Source organism: Berghia stephanieae, chromosome 9 (genome assembly GCF_034508935.2).
Source record: "Berghia stephanieae isolate SIO BIC M18660-M18661 chromosome 9, UCSD_Bste_1.3, whole genome shotgun sequence".
Classification (NCBI taxonomy): domain Eukaryota; kingdom Metazoa; phylum Mollusca; class Gastropoda; order Nudibranchia; family Aeolidiidae; genus Berghia; species Berghia stephanieae.
Genome location: NC_088368.1, coordinates 4,718,355 through 4,733,953, shown reverse-complemented (window position 1 = coordinate 4,733,953; position 15,599 = coordinate 4,718,355). Strand labels below are relative to the sequence as shown.

Sequence of the window (15,599 nt, the reverse complement as noted above, 5' to 3'; positions counted from 1 at the left end):
CTCTCTCTCTCTCTCTCTCTCTCTCTCTCTCTCTCTCTCTCTCTCTCTCTCTCTCTCTGACGCTCCCTGAAACATATTCAAGACCCTATAACTATAAAGTTGTTCTCTTTCCTTTTTTTTGTTTTGTTTTGTTTTTTTTTGTTTTGTTTGTTCGTTCGTTTGTTGTTTTTATTTTTTGGTTTTTGATTTTGGTTTTTTTCTTCTTGTTTTTCTCCGGACTCATATTGTTACGTACAATGAATACACAAGGCAATAACAACTGTGTTATAAATTAAAATAATCTTAAAAGGGAGTACAAGTAAATAAATAAAACATGTTAAAAGTTGATCAAACTTCTCGAGTCACCAGGAATGGTGTCAACGTGTTGAAGTTGAAAATTAAGAAATTCTTATCCAAGGGAGTACAAAAAAATTGATATATCGGTATCGAGAATTGAGATCTATTTCAGAAAAGACTTTTCGCGAGTAAATAAAATGCTGTGAATTATATTATTAAGCCTTTGAATTACCATAAATTTTATGCCTGTCCATTTCTGATGATGCCTATATTAGGCTCAGTAACAAATGTCGTCAGTGTCGATTAAGGTAAGTATAGACGATAATTGGTCCCTTTTTAAAATGCCGTATAGCCAAGAAGCTTATACTGTAATATATAATCTCTTCCGGTGGACTGAATACACAGCTGTGTTTTCGGTCCACTGGTGGACTGAAAACACAGTTCCATATATGAAGTGAATAGAATAAACTATCCGAAGTAGTGTGACTTCCGTTATGATGCAGTTGATCCGTCTCCGTTCTTCTTTCAAATGGTAAACATCCGGAACAGATCATAACATTATTCCACATTCGCAGTTCCTACAATTACAATTTTAGAATTATCGAAATTACATATATCAAGTTCTGTAATGTAAATTTTTAACACGTCATCGTTAATACTGATGAAAGGAATAAATGGTAAACTATATCATCGTACTTCATTAGAATTGAATCTTGAGTCGGTCTGTATCGTATCATCTGTGTATCTGACTGAGGAGAAAGTAAAGAAAAGACTTTGGCGACTGATTTAGAATTTACTTTCGACTTGACTTAAACAGTCGTGGCTTACTAAAATAAAAAGCTGGTTATCTTGAATCAACAGAAGTCTCATGTCCTTAACATTTTATTTATTATTTCTTTAATTCAATTGGTCCTTTGATTTCTTTACTTGGCATGACGACAATGTTGAGCCTGGACTTACCGGACCGGCTGATACTGATAGTGATAGATTTTCATAATTAAAATTCTTCCACGAAGTTCATGATGTCAGAGTCAAACACAGGCCTCCCCCCTGATTTATTGATTGACACGAACACCTAATTATCAACATATTGACCACTTTCTTTGTCTCTAACCACTACTGCCACTACCACAATTTGAAGTACTAAGTATCAGTCAAACTCGGAAACTGCAAAGAATATTCATTATTCACCACACACTTATAATCACCAATACTTGTGATGACATTGGAAAGAAACTTCGTCTTGTCCTATTTATCATTTGACACTACACTAGTACTAGTGCACTTCCCTTCAACCATTTAGTTGATTCAGTATTTTGTACAGATTAGTCTGTGTTTGTTATACACTAAGGGATATTTCATCAATCCTAGAATAATTTATATATGTTTTGTAGTCCGTATGTTTATATTTTTATATATACTTGTATCCACAGATCAGAATGAGGTTTTAGAATCCCAATGGACATAAAATTGGATGTCATTATTTCTATAACCAATACTAAAAGACATCACTCAAGCACATCGTGAATCAAGATAGGATTTCATTTTTAATAGAATATAAACAAATCAACAGACATGTCTGTGGAGGATCCATTTTTTGTCGTGAAAGAGTAAGCTTTTATATATCTGTAGATGGGCATGTTAATTTAAAAAATATTTTTTTTAAAAATTGAGCTTTATATAGCGCAATATCCACTAAATGTGCTCAAAGCGCTTTACAAGGGGTCCCTGGTCAACAGCAACATTTAACATGTAGGACGGGACATGACGCCTATTAGGCGATAGTACCATTTTTCAGACAAAGACAACGCTGTTAACGGCCAGGTACTCATTTTACACCTGAGTACGGTGAGAGAATGTGAGTAAAGAGCCTTTTCCAAGGACTCAACTATGCGCCGAGCGCGAGGCTCGAACCCAGGACCTTCCGATCCGAAAGCAAGTGTCATACCACTAGACCACATAGCCGCACAAATTTGAAGGAGAGAATCTAAAATTGATGTTCCCTCAAATTAGTAAAAACCAATTTTCTCAGCCCATGTCTGCATCAGTATGTTTTTAATATTTATGATTGTTTGAAGTAGGAAATTTTGTCCGTACATGGATCCATTCAAAATTGATGAAAAGTCTTGTAATTTAAAAAACAACATCCAAATGTTATATGAGTAATGTTGCCTTGGGTGGTATAGCATTCTCTATATACATTTATCATATATACCACTTGCTTTACTTTAATGTTAAATCCAGATAGCTCAATGGTAGAGCACACGCCTCACAAATAAAAGGACTGGCATCGATCCTGAGATCAGTTGAGATTAAACATTAACATTTTAAAAATGTTTTATAACCGTCTTTATGTAGTTCCAGATATTCTGAAACTATAATTTAAATGAATCGAAATTTGACAATAGAAAGTCTGTGGCCAACCATCTCAAAGAGGTCATAATAAACACTGTTATGTAGAGCTCACCTTATATATGCTTTGTTTTATTAACGGCTTTCATAGCGGAGATTAATTGCAGTTTCTTGAGCTGAAAAATACTTCCCAAAGATTGCAAATGCAAGGAACAATATTGTAGAATTTAAAGAAAATTATACTTAGAATATTTTAATAACAATCCCTTTTATCAAAAAGTTAAGCACTGTTATTTCATTTAAAAAAAAAAATTATTTTATCTATCCATCCATCCATCTATCTATCTATCTACATATATATTTTTTTGTTTTGATATTTGTTTTATTATTCTTCATCACAGTGAAGTTCAAAAAGCATTGCTTGTGGTAAGAAACCTGTTTTCAAGATGGAGGGAGTTGGAGGAAAATGGAGGACTTACATCAAGGGAAGAGGTGGAGTATACTACAAATGAACTCCGTAACAGTCTTCGCAGTATAGAATGGGACTTGGAAGACCTGGAAGAAACAGTCGGTATCCTTTGTGTCAGGCTGCCAAAATTATAGACTTTATTTCAAGTCGTTGAATGTTCTTTAGTTGATAACAATGGGAAAAAAAGAAGCGAAAACAAAATAACGAAAAAAAAAGTGCTAGACTTGAGAAATGTTGCAGCTTTGCCTGGGCCCAAACCAAGGGAAGTTACTCTCTACGGATAATGAGCCTTTAAAATCTTTGTAACAACGCTTTTCACTTTACATTGTGTAAATTAATAAATGTAGCCTCCATAAATGTAATTAATTCTCTTTTATATATATTTTTTTCTGTATCGCGTGTTAATTTTTACTGAAACGCTTAGTTCTCCTCGGCAAATTTTGGTCTTTTTGGCAAATTTCTTGGCAAATTTTGGCAAATTTTAGGTCCCAATTTGGCAAAAAATGCAGATGACAGATAAACTCTCAGTATATTTTCCAATCACCTGCTAAATAGAAAAAAGTAAGTACATTTAATGTCATTTCACTGGAGTTCAGCACTCAGAAAAGGATAGGTCTATGTGTTTACGTAAAAGTTCAGTAAATTTTTCCCTCCTGAGTTGGCATCCCTGTTTAATCTGTATTCATTGAAGGGAGTCACAGATGATATTTTTAGAATTTTGCAGCCAAAAAGTTTTCCTTAACTCCGAGTAGGTATTGTTGAAAAAAATCCTCGTAAGTTTAAAATCTCAGAATATGAGCTGGAGGAAAGGAGAAATTTTGTGGAAAGGACCAAGACCATTGTCAGAGTAAGTAACCAATTAATCATCTCGTTTTCTTGTTTATTTTGCATCTGTTATTTTAATACATTTTTTTTCTTCCTTTTCGATATAATCATCACTACCATCATTATGATCAATATCATCATCATCATTTATCATCATTGATCATTATTATCTTTATTGTTAACCCTCATTATTATCAGTATTATTGGACCATCTAATTATTATCCAGTTTTGGTCTTAGTCAAGGTCAAGAAAAACTTTTTTTTTTTTCACACACACACACACATTTTTACCTATAATATTGTTTTAACCATTATGACAATCTTATACATATAATAACATATTTCGTGTTTACTTAAAGAAGGCCAAAGGCCGAAATGTTGTTTGTTTTGTGTTGTTCCCTTATATATGAGTCACATTTACTCCCTTTATCTTTCTCTCCATTTTATGTATTTTATAACCCAGTCAATAATTAAAACTTTTGTGACAGTTTTATTGGTTTATTTATATTTTGTCTCTCAGGAGATGAAAGGGCAAATAGTCAACAACGGAAATCAGAGAGACGATTCCAAACAGGTATTTCGCTGAACATTCAAGAAAATGTTTACATTTTTATTTTCCCTTTGCTTCTTCTTTGTTGTAATTGGTATTGTTTCTATCTTCTTCTTTTCAGCTCCTTCTCCCACTCCTCTTCTTATTCTTCTTCATCTTCCAATTATTGATTTATTATTATTGATATTTGTGCGGCTATGTGGTCTTGTGGTATGACACTCGCTTTCTGATCGGAAGGTCCTGGGTTCGAGCTTTGCGCTTGGCGCATAGTTGAGTCCTTGGAAAAGGCTCTTTACTCACTTTCTTTCACCGTACTCATGTGTAAAATGACTACCTGGCCGTTAACAACGTCGTCTTTGTCCGAAAAATTGTAATATCGCCTAACAGGCGGCATGTCCCGTTCTACATGTTAAATGCTGCTGTTGACCAGGGAACCCTTGTAAAGCGCTTTGAGCACATTTAGTGGATATTGCGCTATATAAAGCTCAATTTTTTATTTTTAAAAATTTTATTAGTGTTGACAGTAATAATTGTCATCAAGGACCTCTAAGCAAGCTCAGAATTCTTTGTTTTGATGATGATAAATTAAGGAAATGTTTGATTCTTTAAGGTGGATGAAGATTTTATAGTGCCAGGTGACTGACTGGAGTTGGGAGTCGACTAACTTTAGGTCAGAAAATTTGTTCAAACTGGAATCTATTTATTTCTGAACACAATCTCTGGCCCAACCTGAAGTCTTAAACCAATCAAAATGCAGAATTTATACTGAACAAAGTGGAATGATTGGCTAATACAATATTCAGTACTGATGTTATACATTAAACATGTTTTAAATGTTGGCATTTCGCCCAAACGTGTTCATATAAAAATTATTTCAATTACCACCTTTATATATTCCAGAGAACATGCTCATATTTATTTTGTAAGATTTGTATTTTGATTTTAAAAAACTAATTTTGCTGAGTTTATTATTTCATAATACATTTATCAATATTTTATATCAAGAATGATGGTGTTATGATAAGCAGTGCTTGATTGTCTACTTAATGTACAAAAGGCAAACATAAGTTCTATCGTCTATTAGCATTAAAATAATTGCCTTGATTCATCTTTCAGCCCATGACGACCACATCAAAGGGAGATAAGTACATGCAGTTGGACAGGGAAATGGAAAAGGCCAATCAACGTTACATCGACGACACACAGCAGCAACAACAGGTAAGCTTCTTCTAATAGTCATAGTTTGCACAAGGTCTTGATTTTATCATTCTTCTTCTTATTTTATTATTATTATTCAGTCATACCTCGGTAGGCCATAAATGCAATCATTAAGAAGTTGCACATTTCTGCATGTTTTAATGCTGAAGATGAGAAAGTTGGGAAATTTTCATTCTTGAATTTGAAGAAATCATTGATGGAAAAAAAAGTCATTGATGGTGATCTGCTAGAATTTCTCTTGGAAACTCTGTCTCCAACTGGGGGAGTGAAGTCAAATGGGGCATCACTTTTGGGATGTTTTTGGGCAAAGCTACGCAGGGCCTTGATTGCTGCAACTGTGGCTCTGCCTCATACAGGTTGTGTTGGTGGGGGAAGATTTTGTCATTGTCATCATTGAGCTTTTATATAGCGCAATATCCACTAAACATGTTCAAAGTGCTTTACAAAGGGTCCCTGACCAACAGCAACATACATATAGAATAAGACATGACGCCTATTAGGCGATACTACAAATATTTTACCCGACAGAAACAACGCTGGAGTCAGGTTCTCATGTAATGTCAGCAAAAATTGCATCAATGGAGATGACCTTGCTGACTTCCACATTTTGACCAATGTTAATTTACCATGGGTGCCAGTTTTCTGGTTCATGCCGGAATTCCGGTTTCGCGATATCTCAAAGTCAAATACCTCTAGTTTCAGTGTTTTGAGTAAAATAACCTAATAGCATCGGTAAAAATTCAAAAACGTGTTTCAGCCACCTTTTCAGGTTGAGCAAAGTGTCAAGATTTTAGTTTCAGGTTTCAGCACTTCTTCCTGCTGGCACCCGTGTAATTTACTCCGTGGGCTTTGTTTCAATTGGATATTGGAATGATGTCACTGTATTCACTGAGCCCAGGAAATAAGCTCCCTATTTCTGTGTATGGTGGAAAACATTGATATGAAAATGTGGTAATTTTTCATGCAACTGGAGACTTCATTACTTTTAATTTATCCAAACCAGCGACAAGCTGTGCTCTTGCCTTTCAGTCGTGTGCGATGACGAAAATATTTGGTTGTCTTTTGTAGTTGGATACATGAACTGATAATCTCTTATTGTCATTTGTTTCAGATCTATTATTGTCCTTATCAATAAACTTGCAATTTCAATATAAGAGTCTTCTGCTCAAATTTAGGTTGATAAAGCGCTTTGAACACGTTTAGTGGATTTGCGCTATATAAAAGCTCAATTTTTAAGTCAAATAACTCACGATTGACTGTCTACTAATGTAATGAATTAGAACAAAATAATTTTATAATATTATGTATAATGTCTCATTTATTTGTTGTCTCGACCAGATGTTGATTCGCAATCAAGATGAGCAACTGGATGTGATTGGGTCCAGTGTCGGCGTGTTGAAAAACATGAGTCAGCAAATCGGCAATGAACTAGAGGACCAGAATTTGTAAGTTTCACAACAGAAATGGCAAACATAAAATTCTCAATGAATTGGTTTTGTTTCTGGTGTTTTTCATCTGCAAATTAAAAATTGTATTTATCAGTTTTGATGTCTTTTTTTAAGTTTAGCAAATTTTTTTTGAACATGAATTGCTGTATTGGGGATATAAATATCTTTTATTAAGTTCAAGGGAAATCTGTCCTAAGGATTTAATTTATATATTATAAACAAAAGACCGATAAAGGTGCCAATTTTCATGAAAGGAACAAAAGGTAGTCCTCAGTTTATCCCAGTTTTTATAATGTGAAATGGACAATAGGAATTGCTTGCTATCCTATTGATAGGACACTAGTCTATCGCAAAGTAATGTCTACCAGATCTCACAGACCCAATCACTGCTGGGTGGACAAGGGGGTGGGGGCAGAAAAAGAAATCGTTGACTACACCCGGAATCGATCTAAGTCTCTTTGCATGTGAAGTGAGTGCTCTACCATCTGGGCTTCAGGACCCCCAATTTGCGATGTAATTGTGTATCATATTTATTTTTTAAATTAGTTGTTATGACAATTAAAAAAAAAATTGCATTATTTTTTTGTCTAGAATGTTGGATGAGTTCCACCATGAGATGGAAAACACAGAGAGTAAAATGGATATCACAATGAAGAAAATGGCCAAAGTTATGCGTATGTCAAACGGTAGGTTTATGGAATTCGTTTTTTAATGATTTTTTGTATGTATGTATGTATGTATGTATGTATGTATGTATGTATGTATGTATGTATGTATGTATGTATGTATGTATGTATGTATGTATGTATGTATGTATGTATGTATGTATGTATGTATGTATGTATGAATGTATGTTTGTATGTATGTATGTATGTATGTATGTATGTATGTATGTATGTATGTATGTATGTATGTATGAGCAATTGTTTTACCACCAGTGAATCAATATAATCATTTGTAGTACTTATCACATACTGTTGCATTCTTTTGGCCCATATGTGGCTGTGTGGTCTTGTGGTATGACACTAGCCTTTGGATCAGAAGTTCCCGAGTTTGAGTTTTGATTTGATCTGCATAGTTGAGTCCTTGGAAAAGGTTCTTTAATCACATTTTCTCACTATACTCAGGCGATTATCTGGGTATGAGTACCTGGCTGTTAACAAAATTGTCTCTGTCAGAAAAAATAGTAGTATTGCCTAACAGGCATTTTGTCTCATCCTACATGTTAAGTGATGCCATTGGAAAGGAACTTCTTGTGAAGCGTTAAGTGGATATTGTGCTATGTAAACGCTCAAGTTTAAAAATAATATTTTATTCTGATATAGGCGTGTTATTTATAAATAGAAGTAAATATTATAAAGCCATGCGAGCATTAAACTAAAACATAGATACAAGAGTGCTATTATAAATTCAATGACTCTTCTTCTATGCCGTGTTTTAATCCTTTGTTTTTAAAGGTTATCTTTTATTTAATTTTTTGAAGTGTGTCAGAGCTCAATTTTAGACTGGTTTCTATGCTTCTCCAAATTCTATTATGGAAGGTAAAAACCCCACTACTAAATCTATCAGATCTTAGGGAAATGTTGAGAATTATAGATTATTAGAATGATAAAGAAAAAACACATCTTACTAAATTCAACACTCCTTGTAACAGTCAATGATATTTTAATTAATTTTTTTTCAGATCGACGACAGTGGTGTGCTATTGGTGTGTTGTCCGTCATGCTTCTCATTATCCTCATCATGTTTTTCACTATATAACAATATATAAGATATTGTAACATAAGACTTGGAGGAGATGATAGATTAAGGAAATGTTTGATTCTTTAAGGTGGATGAAGATTTTATAATGTCAGGTGACTGACTGGAGTTGGGAGTCGACTAACTTTGGGTCAGAAAATTTGTTCAAACTGGAATCAATTTATTTCTGAATACAATCCCTGGCCGAACCTGATGTCTTCAACCAATCAAAATGCAGAATTTTTACTGAACAAAGTGGAATGATTGGCTAATACAATATTCAGTGCCGATGTTTTTCCTTGGATCTGCAGAAATCTGCGATATCGTAGTCAGAGGTCTGAATTTTCTCCTTTTAAAAGGTTAAATTTCCCTCAATCAAATGTACTGGCAGTGAGATACTTGATGTGTGGTGGAACAAATAGGTGCTGTTTCCCACTTGCCTGGAGTTAGCTAGTTTATCATCGGAATTGCTCTAAAAGTGCAGTAAAAATGGGGTTTAAAGGCAATCATGAAAAATTTACCTCCTTTTCCATTTTTTGTCACCATCATCACTGATGTTTTAGGTTTGGAAGGGCGTTTGGTCAAATTTCTGACAGAGCCCCTACTAAATTTCTTTGCTATTTCCTGTAGGGGTATTTTCCATCTGCCAATCAGAGCTGAACCAATAAATGGAGTAAAACAATTGGTTACACAAACAACTCCGAGTTTGATGGAGATGGTCCAGAAAGATGCCGAACCAGGTTAACAATGACACAAGACTACTGTCTGATTTTAACTTTTTGCCAGCCCCTATATTATGATATTGAGTTGTTCCTTTTTACTGTTTGAATGAAAATGAATTGCAAACCTGCCACATTTATTGATGAATTTAGAATTCACATATTCATTTAGTATTTAGAGATAATTTTATTTGAAATTATTTATCTCAGATTTGGATTTTATTACCTGCCATTGTGTGTCAGAGGAAAGTGTTTGAAAGTATGATAAGTGAAGTCACCAAAGTAGTTTGTGTCAGAGGAAAGTTTTTGAAAGTATGATAAGTGAAGTCACCAAAGTAGTTTGTGTCAGAGGAAAGTTTTTGAAAGTATGATAAGTGAAGTCACCAAAGTAGTTTGTGTCAGAGGAAAGTTTTTGAAAGTATGATAAGTGAAGTCACCAAAGTAGTGTGTGTCAGAGGAAAGTTTTTGAAAGTATGATAAGTGAAGTCACCAAAGTAGTTTATGTCAGAGGAAAGTTTTTGAAAGTATGATAAGTGAAGTCACCAAAGTAGTTGATGTCAGAGGAAAGTTTTTGAAAGTATGATAAGTGAAGTCACCAAAGTAGTTGATGTCAGAGGAAAGTTTTTGAAAGTATGATAAGTGAAGTCACCAAAGTAGTTTATGTCAGAGGAAAGTTTTTGAAAGTATGATAAGTGAAGTCACCAAAGTAGTTTGTGTCAGAGGAAAGTTTTTGAAAGTATGATAAGTGAAGTCACCAAAGTAGTGTGTGTCAGAGGAAAGTTTTTGAAAGTATGATAAGTGAAGTCACCAAAGTAGTTTATGTCAGAGGAAAGTTTTTGAAAGTATGATAAGTGAAGTCACCAAAGTAGTTGATGTCAGAGGAAAGTTTTTGAAAGTATGATAAGTGAAGTCACCAAAGTAGTTGATGTCAGAGGAAAGTTTTTGAAAGTATGATAAGTGAAGTCACCAAAGTAGTTTATGTCAGAGGAAAGTTTTTGAAAGTATGATAAGTGAAGTCACCAAAGTAGTTTGTGTCAGAGGAAAGTTTTTTGAAAGTATGATAAGTGAAGTCACCAAAGTAGTTTATGTCAGAGGAAAGTTTTTGAAAGTATGATAAGTGAAGTCACCAAAGTAGTGTGTGTCAGAGGAAAGTTTTTGAAAGTATGATAAGTGAAGTCACTAAAGTAGTTTATGTCAGAGGAAAGTTTTTGAAAGTATGATAAGTGAAGTCACCAAAGTAGTTTGTGTCAGAGGAAAGTTTTTGAAAGTATGATAAGTGAAGTCACCAAAGTAGTTTATGTCAGAGGAAAGTTTTTGAAAGTATGATAAGTGAAGTCACCAAAGTAGTTTATGTCAGAGGAAAGTTTTTGAAAGTATGATAAGTGAAGTCACCAAAGTAGTTTATGTCAGAGGAAAGTTTTTGAAAGTATGATAAGTGAAGTCACCAAAGTAGTTTGTGTCAGAGGAAAGTTTTTGAAAGTATGATAAGTGAAGTCACCAAAGTAGTTTGTGTCAGAGGAAAGTTTTTGAAAGTATGATAAGTGAAGTCACCAAAGTAGTTTGTGTCAGAGGAAAGTTTTTGAAAGTATGATAAGTGAAGTCACCAAAGTAGTTTATGTCAGAGGAAAGTTTTTGAAAGTATGATAAGTGAAGTCACCAAAGTAGTTTATGTCAGAGGAAAGTTTTTGAAAGTATGATAAGTGAAGTCACCAAAGTAGTTTATGTCAGAGGAAAGTTTTTGAAAGTATGATAAGTGAAGTCACCAAAGTAGTTTATGTCAGAGGAAAGTTTTTGAAAGTATGATAAGTGAAGTCACCAAAGTAGTTTGTGTCAGAGGAAAGTTTTTGAAAGTATGATAAGTGAAGTCACCAAAGTAGTTTGTGTCAGGGAAAGTTTTTGAAAGTATGATAAGTGAAGTCACCAAAGTAGTTTGTGTCAGAGGAAAGTTTTTGAAAGTATGATAAGTGAAGTCACCAAAGTAGTTTGTGTCAGAGGAAAGTTTTTGAAAGTATGATAAGTGAAGTCACCAAAGTAGTTTATGTCAGAGGAAAGTTTTTGAAAGTATGATAAGTGAAGTCACCAAAGTAGTTTATGTCAGAGGAAAGTTTTTGAAAGTATGATAAGTGAAGTCACCAAAGTAGTTTATGTCAGAGGAAAGTTTTTGAAAGTATGATAAGTGAAGTCACCAAAGTAGTTTGTGTCAGGGGAAAGTTTTTGAAAGTATGATAAGTGAAGTCACCAAAGTAGTTTATGTCAGAGAAAGTTTTTGAAAGTATGATAAGTGAAGTCACCAAAGTAGTTTATGTCAGAGGAAAGTTTTTGAAAGTATGATAAGTGAAGTCACCAAAGTAGTTTATGTCAGAGGAAAGTTTTTGAAAGTATGATAAGTGAAGTCACCAAAGTAGTTTATGTCAGAGGAAAGTTTTTGAAAGTATGATAAGTGAAGTCACCAAAGTAGTTTATGTCAGAGGAAAGTTTTTGAAAGTATGATAAGTGAAGTCACCAAAGTAGTTTATGTCAGAGGAAAGTTTTTGAAAGTATGATAAGTGAAGTCACCAAAGTAGTTTATGTCAGAGGAAAGTTTTTGAAAGTATGATAAGTGAAGTCACCAAAGTAGTTTATGTCAGAGGAAAGTTTTTGAAAGTATGATAAGTGAAGTCACCAAAGTAGTTTATGTCAGAGGAAAGTTTTTGAAAGTATGATAAGTGAAGTCACCAAAGTAGTTTATGTCAGAGGAAAGTTTTTGAAAGTATGATAAGTGAAGTCACCAAAGTAGTTTATGTCAGAGGAAAGTTTTTGAAAGTATGATAAGTGAAGTCACCAAAGTAGTTTATGTCAGAGGAAAGTTTTTGAAAGTATGATAAGTGAAGTCACCAAAGTAGTTTATGTCAGAGGAAAGTTTTTGAAAGTATGATAAGTGAAGTCACCAAAGTAGTTTATATATGTTTTATTTTTAATATAGCATTTATTGTGTAAAGTAGTCCGAAGCAATGATTTAAATTTAGAATGGCTGGAAATATTGGATTATGGGGCGATAATGATTGTCCTCCATATAATTTTCATTCTTTATACAAGAGATTTGTATGCTAAGATTTTTTAATAGTAAATGTCTGAAACAAGTCTGAATTATGAAAAGTGAATAAAACGGTGATAAGTTGTTAGGATGTTAAAAAAATAATATTATTTTAATTTTAAAGGACATATATTTTTAAAATATCATTCTTCACATATTTTCCAAGTCTTCCCTCATCGTTATCTCACAAACAATCTGCATACATTCTGACGTTACCATTTTCATTCACCTTGGAGGATTCATGGTTTTCTTAATTTTTCTTTCATCCTTTTAACTGTAAATAATAAATTGTCGTATTTTTGTAGAGATTAATTTATTGGTCTGTGTGGTGATTGTCTTAATTCAAATAAACAATGAACTGAGCAGAAATTAAATTTCATTAATCATTCATTTAATTAAGTTTTGGAAAACTGACCTGTCTATCCAGCAGTTGTTTGGTCGATAGTTTTGGTATTTCATAAGGTAGAACGTACTCTGTCAAGGACTAGATTTCCACTCAGATGGTGATCAAATGTTGGTAAGATATTGATATACGTGCTGGTCAGGATGAAGGAAGATTAAGATGTATCGGGTGTTTCAAACTTAATGTCTTCATGGAAATATCGAATATCATATAAAATTCGTTGAACATGAAATACATTAACATTTTGGAACCATTCCAAAAAACAGTTACATGTGTTTTAACCAAAAAAAAATCAAACATATCCACTAGTATATTATATGGTGAATTTATTAAAGGAGATGCTTGAAATGACCTTCTTTGCTCCACACACATTTGCGTATTCTCGTGATGAAATGGTGTGTGGTTCTCTCACAAAGCTGCTGAGGGTCAATAACCTTTACTAGTTGTTCAACTCAATTTCTAAATTCATGAAGACTCTGGAATCTTGCACCTGACATTTGGTCTTTTTAATAACCCCAAAGAAAAAACCCCAGAGGTTTCAAGTCACGGATGTGAGAGACCCAAGGATCCTACGTACAACGGCTAATGACACGATCACTAAAATGAGCTCAGTTCCTGGTCAAGGAATGCTTTGCTGTTATGGGAGCTGCACCATTGCTGTTGTCGTTCTTCTTTGCCACACAATCGTCCCAAAGACCACCAAAATTATTCCAATACTTTGACATAACAATCTGCAGTAACAATTTGTGTCTCTCCATTTTCATCACAAAACGAAAATGGCCCAATAATGCCCTGAGCCCTTAAATCCACCCATGGTGTTGCTCTTTGTACATGTCGATCTCGTTCGATGACTTCGTCTGGTTAGATAAAATTGTGTTTAATCGCTGAACTAAATGGTCCTTTAAAATTTGTTCTTTCCCATGTTTGTTAGACACCATTGACATATGATCTTTCTCTGTTGGGAAATGTCTGGAGTGATTTCTTTATGAATCAAAACTAGGGCTTTTTAAGAAACAATATGTTGAGCTGTTTGACAAGCTCAGTTCACGAGACCGTCTATGTACAGACTTTTTTGGCGTCTCACATAATTTCGAACTCTTGCCAGATTTCCATCAGTACAAGAATGGCTGCCCGATAGACAACAACTTTGTCTTGCCAGATGGTACATGCGATTTCAATCTGGAATCAATTCGTACTCCCTGCAAAATTCAAGTTGCACTTTATTTGGTGACTCCAGATGCAGGTATCTTTCAACACAAAATGCTTTTCTGTTGATGTCGAAAATAATGCTATTGTGTCGGTAGTTTTTACAATAATAAAAAAAATTGTGACCCAGTATGGCCTCCGGATGTTCATATTTACTTCCTTTCAAATTTGGTGCAAATTGGTTCATAAATAATGAAGTTATAGAAAATTTGGTGAGGGACATTAAGTTTGAAACAGTAGGTACACAGCTTGAGTTAAAATTGAACATGGGTAAAGTTTCTTTTCAAAGAAATGTATGTTAATTGTCACCAATGCATGTTTTTGTAAATCCAAAAGGTGACTTAGTTTTATCAACTTATTGTACATAATCATCATTATTTATTATTGTAGTTATGATACTTTGTCATAAATTATTATTATCGTCTCATAGATATGCTCACGATTCTATTCACATTTTCAAGATCTATTATGATGAAGGTGCTGGAAATATTTTTAAAAAATACAAATTTGTGAATGATTTGCGCAGTTGTATATTTTGTGTGTGTGTGTGTATGTGTGTGTGTGTGTAGTTGGATGGGTGGATGAGTGTGTGTGTGTAGTTGGATGGGTGGATGAGTGTGTGCAGTAGCGGTTAGATATGGTATCAGGATAGTAAAAAATTGTCAATATTAATACTGTGATGTTTATTAAATCGAACTCCTCGGTACACTCAAGTTCAAAATGTTGCTGGATTATTTGTGTAAATATTTATTCTATTTCATTTATTTAGCATGTAACTGATTTAAAAACAAAAACATTTCCTGTCCCGTTAAATTAAATTTGTTTTGTGATTGGATTTGATCTTTCCAACTAAGAGACTGAAACTGACTAAGAAGATAGTAATCCTTTCTGATGGAAGCCATCCACACAATTTCACCCCCCAGAGTGGGGCCCTGCTGGGTGACTAGTCAAAATGTCACCTTATTACCAAAGTAAATTTATAAAAAGTTTGTTTAAAGAAATAAAGCCATAAAAATATACATTTTCTGAAAGAGGAATAAATTCTATGCATTATTAGCATTGTTGAAAGTATAATTGATGATATTGAAGCTCACATGAGTTGTGATTTCAAAAGAATTTTAAAAAGTAAAAAAAGCATACCTTGACCACCCACCACCACTGGTCAAAACATCACTAGCACCACCATCATTTCACTGAAACTCAAGTCCACTTTCATCATCACAATTACTATTGTCAGTCTCCCGCTCCTCTTTATCAAGACAATTTCATAGAACTATCCCGCTCTTCACCTCCAATTTTTACTTATTCTTCACTCAAACT

At 33.8% G+C, this 15,599-nt stretch overlaps 1 protein-coding gene across 1 annotated transcript; it reads left to right on the top strand.

Moving 5' to 3' along the window:
- Positions 1-792: 792 nt before the first annotated feature.
- Positions 793-15,000, top strand: LOC144979534 (syntaxin-6-like). The gene is made up of 9 exons (XM_078926244.1): positions 793-953; positions 1,710-1,886; positions 3,030-3,199; positions 3,850-3,944; positions 4,443-4,496; positions 5,589-5,690; positions 7,029-7,135; positions 7,730-7,824; positions 8,823-15,000. Exons 2-9 carry the CDS (start codon positions 1,852-1,854, stop codon positions 8,897-8,899), a joined length of 735 nt encoding a protein of 244 aa, XP_078782370.1. The 5' UTR covers positions 793-953; positions 1,710-1,851; the 3' UTR covers positions 8,900-15,000.
- Positions 15,001-15,599: the final 599 nt, after the last annotated feature.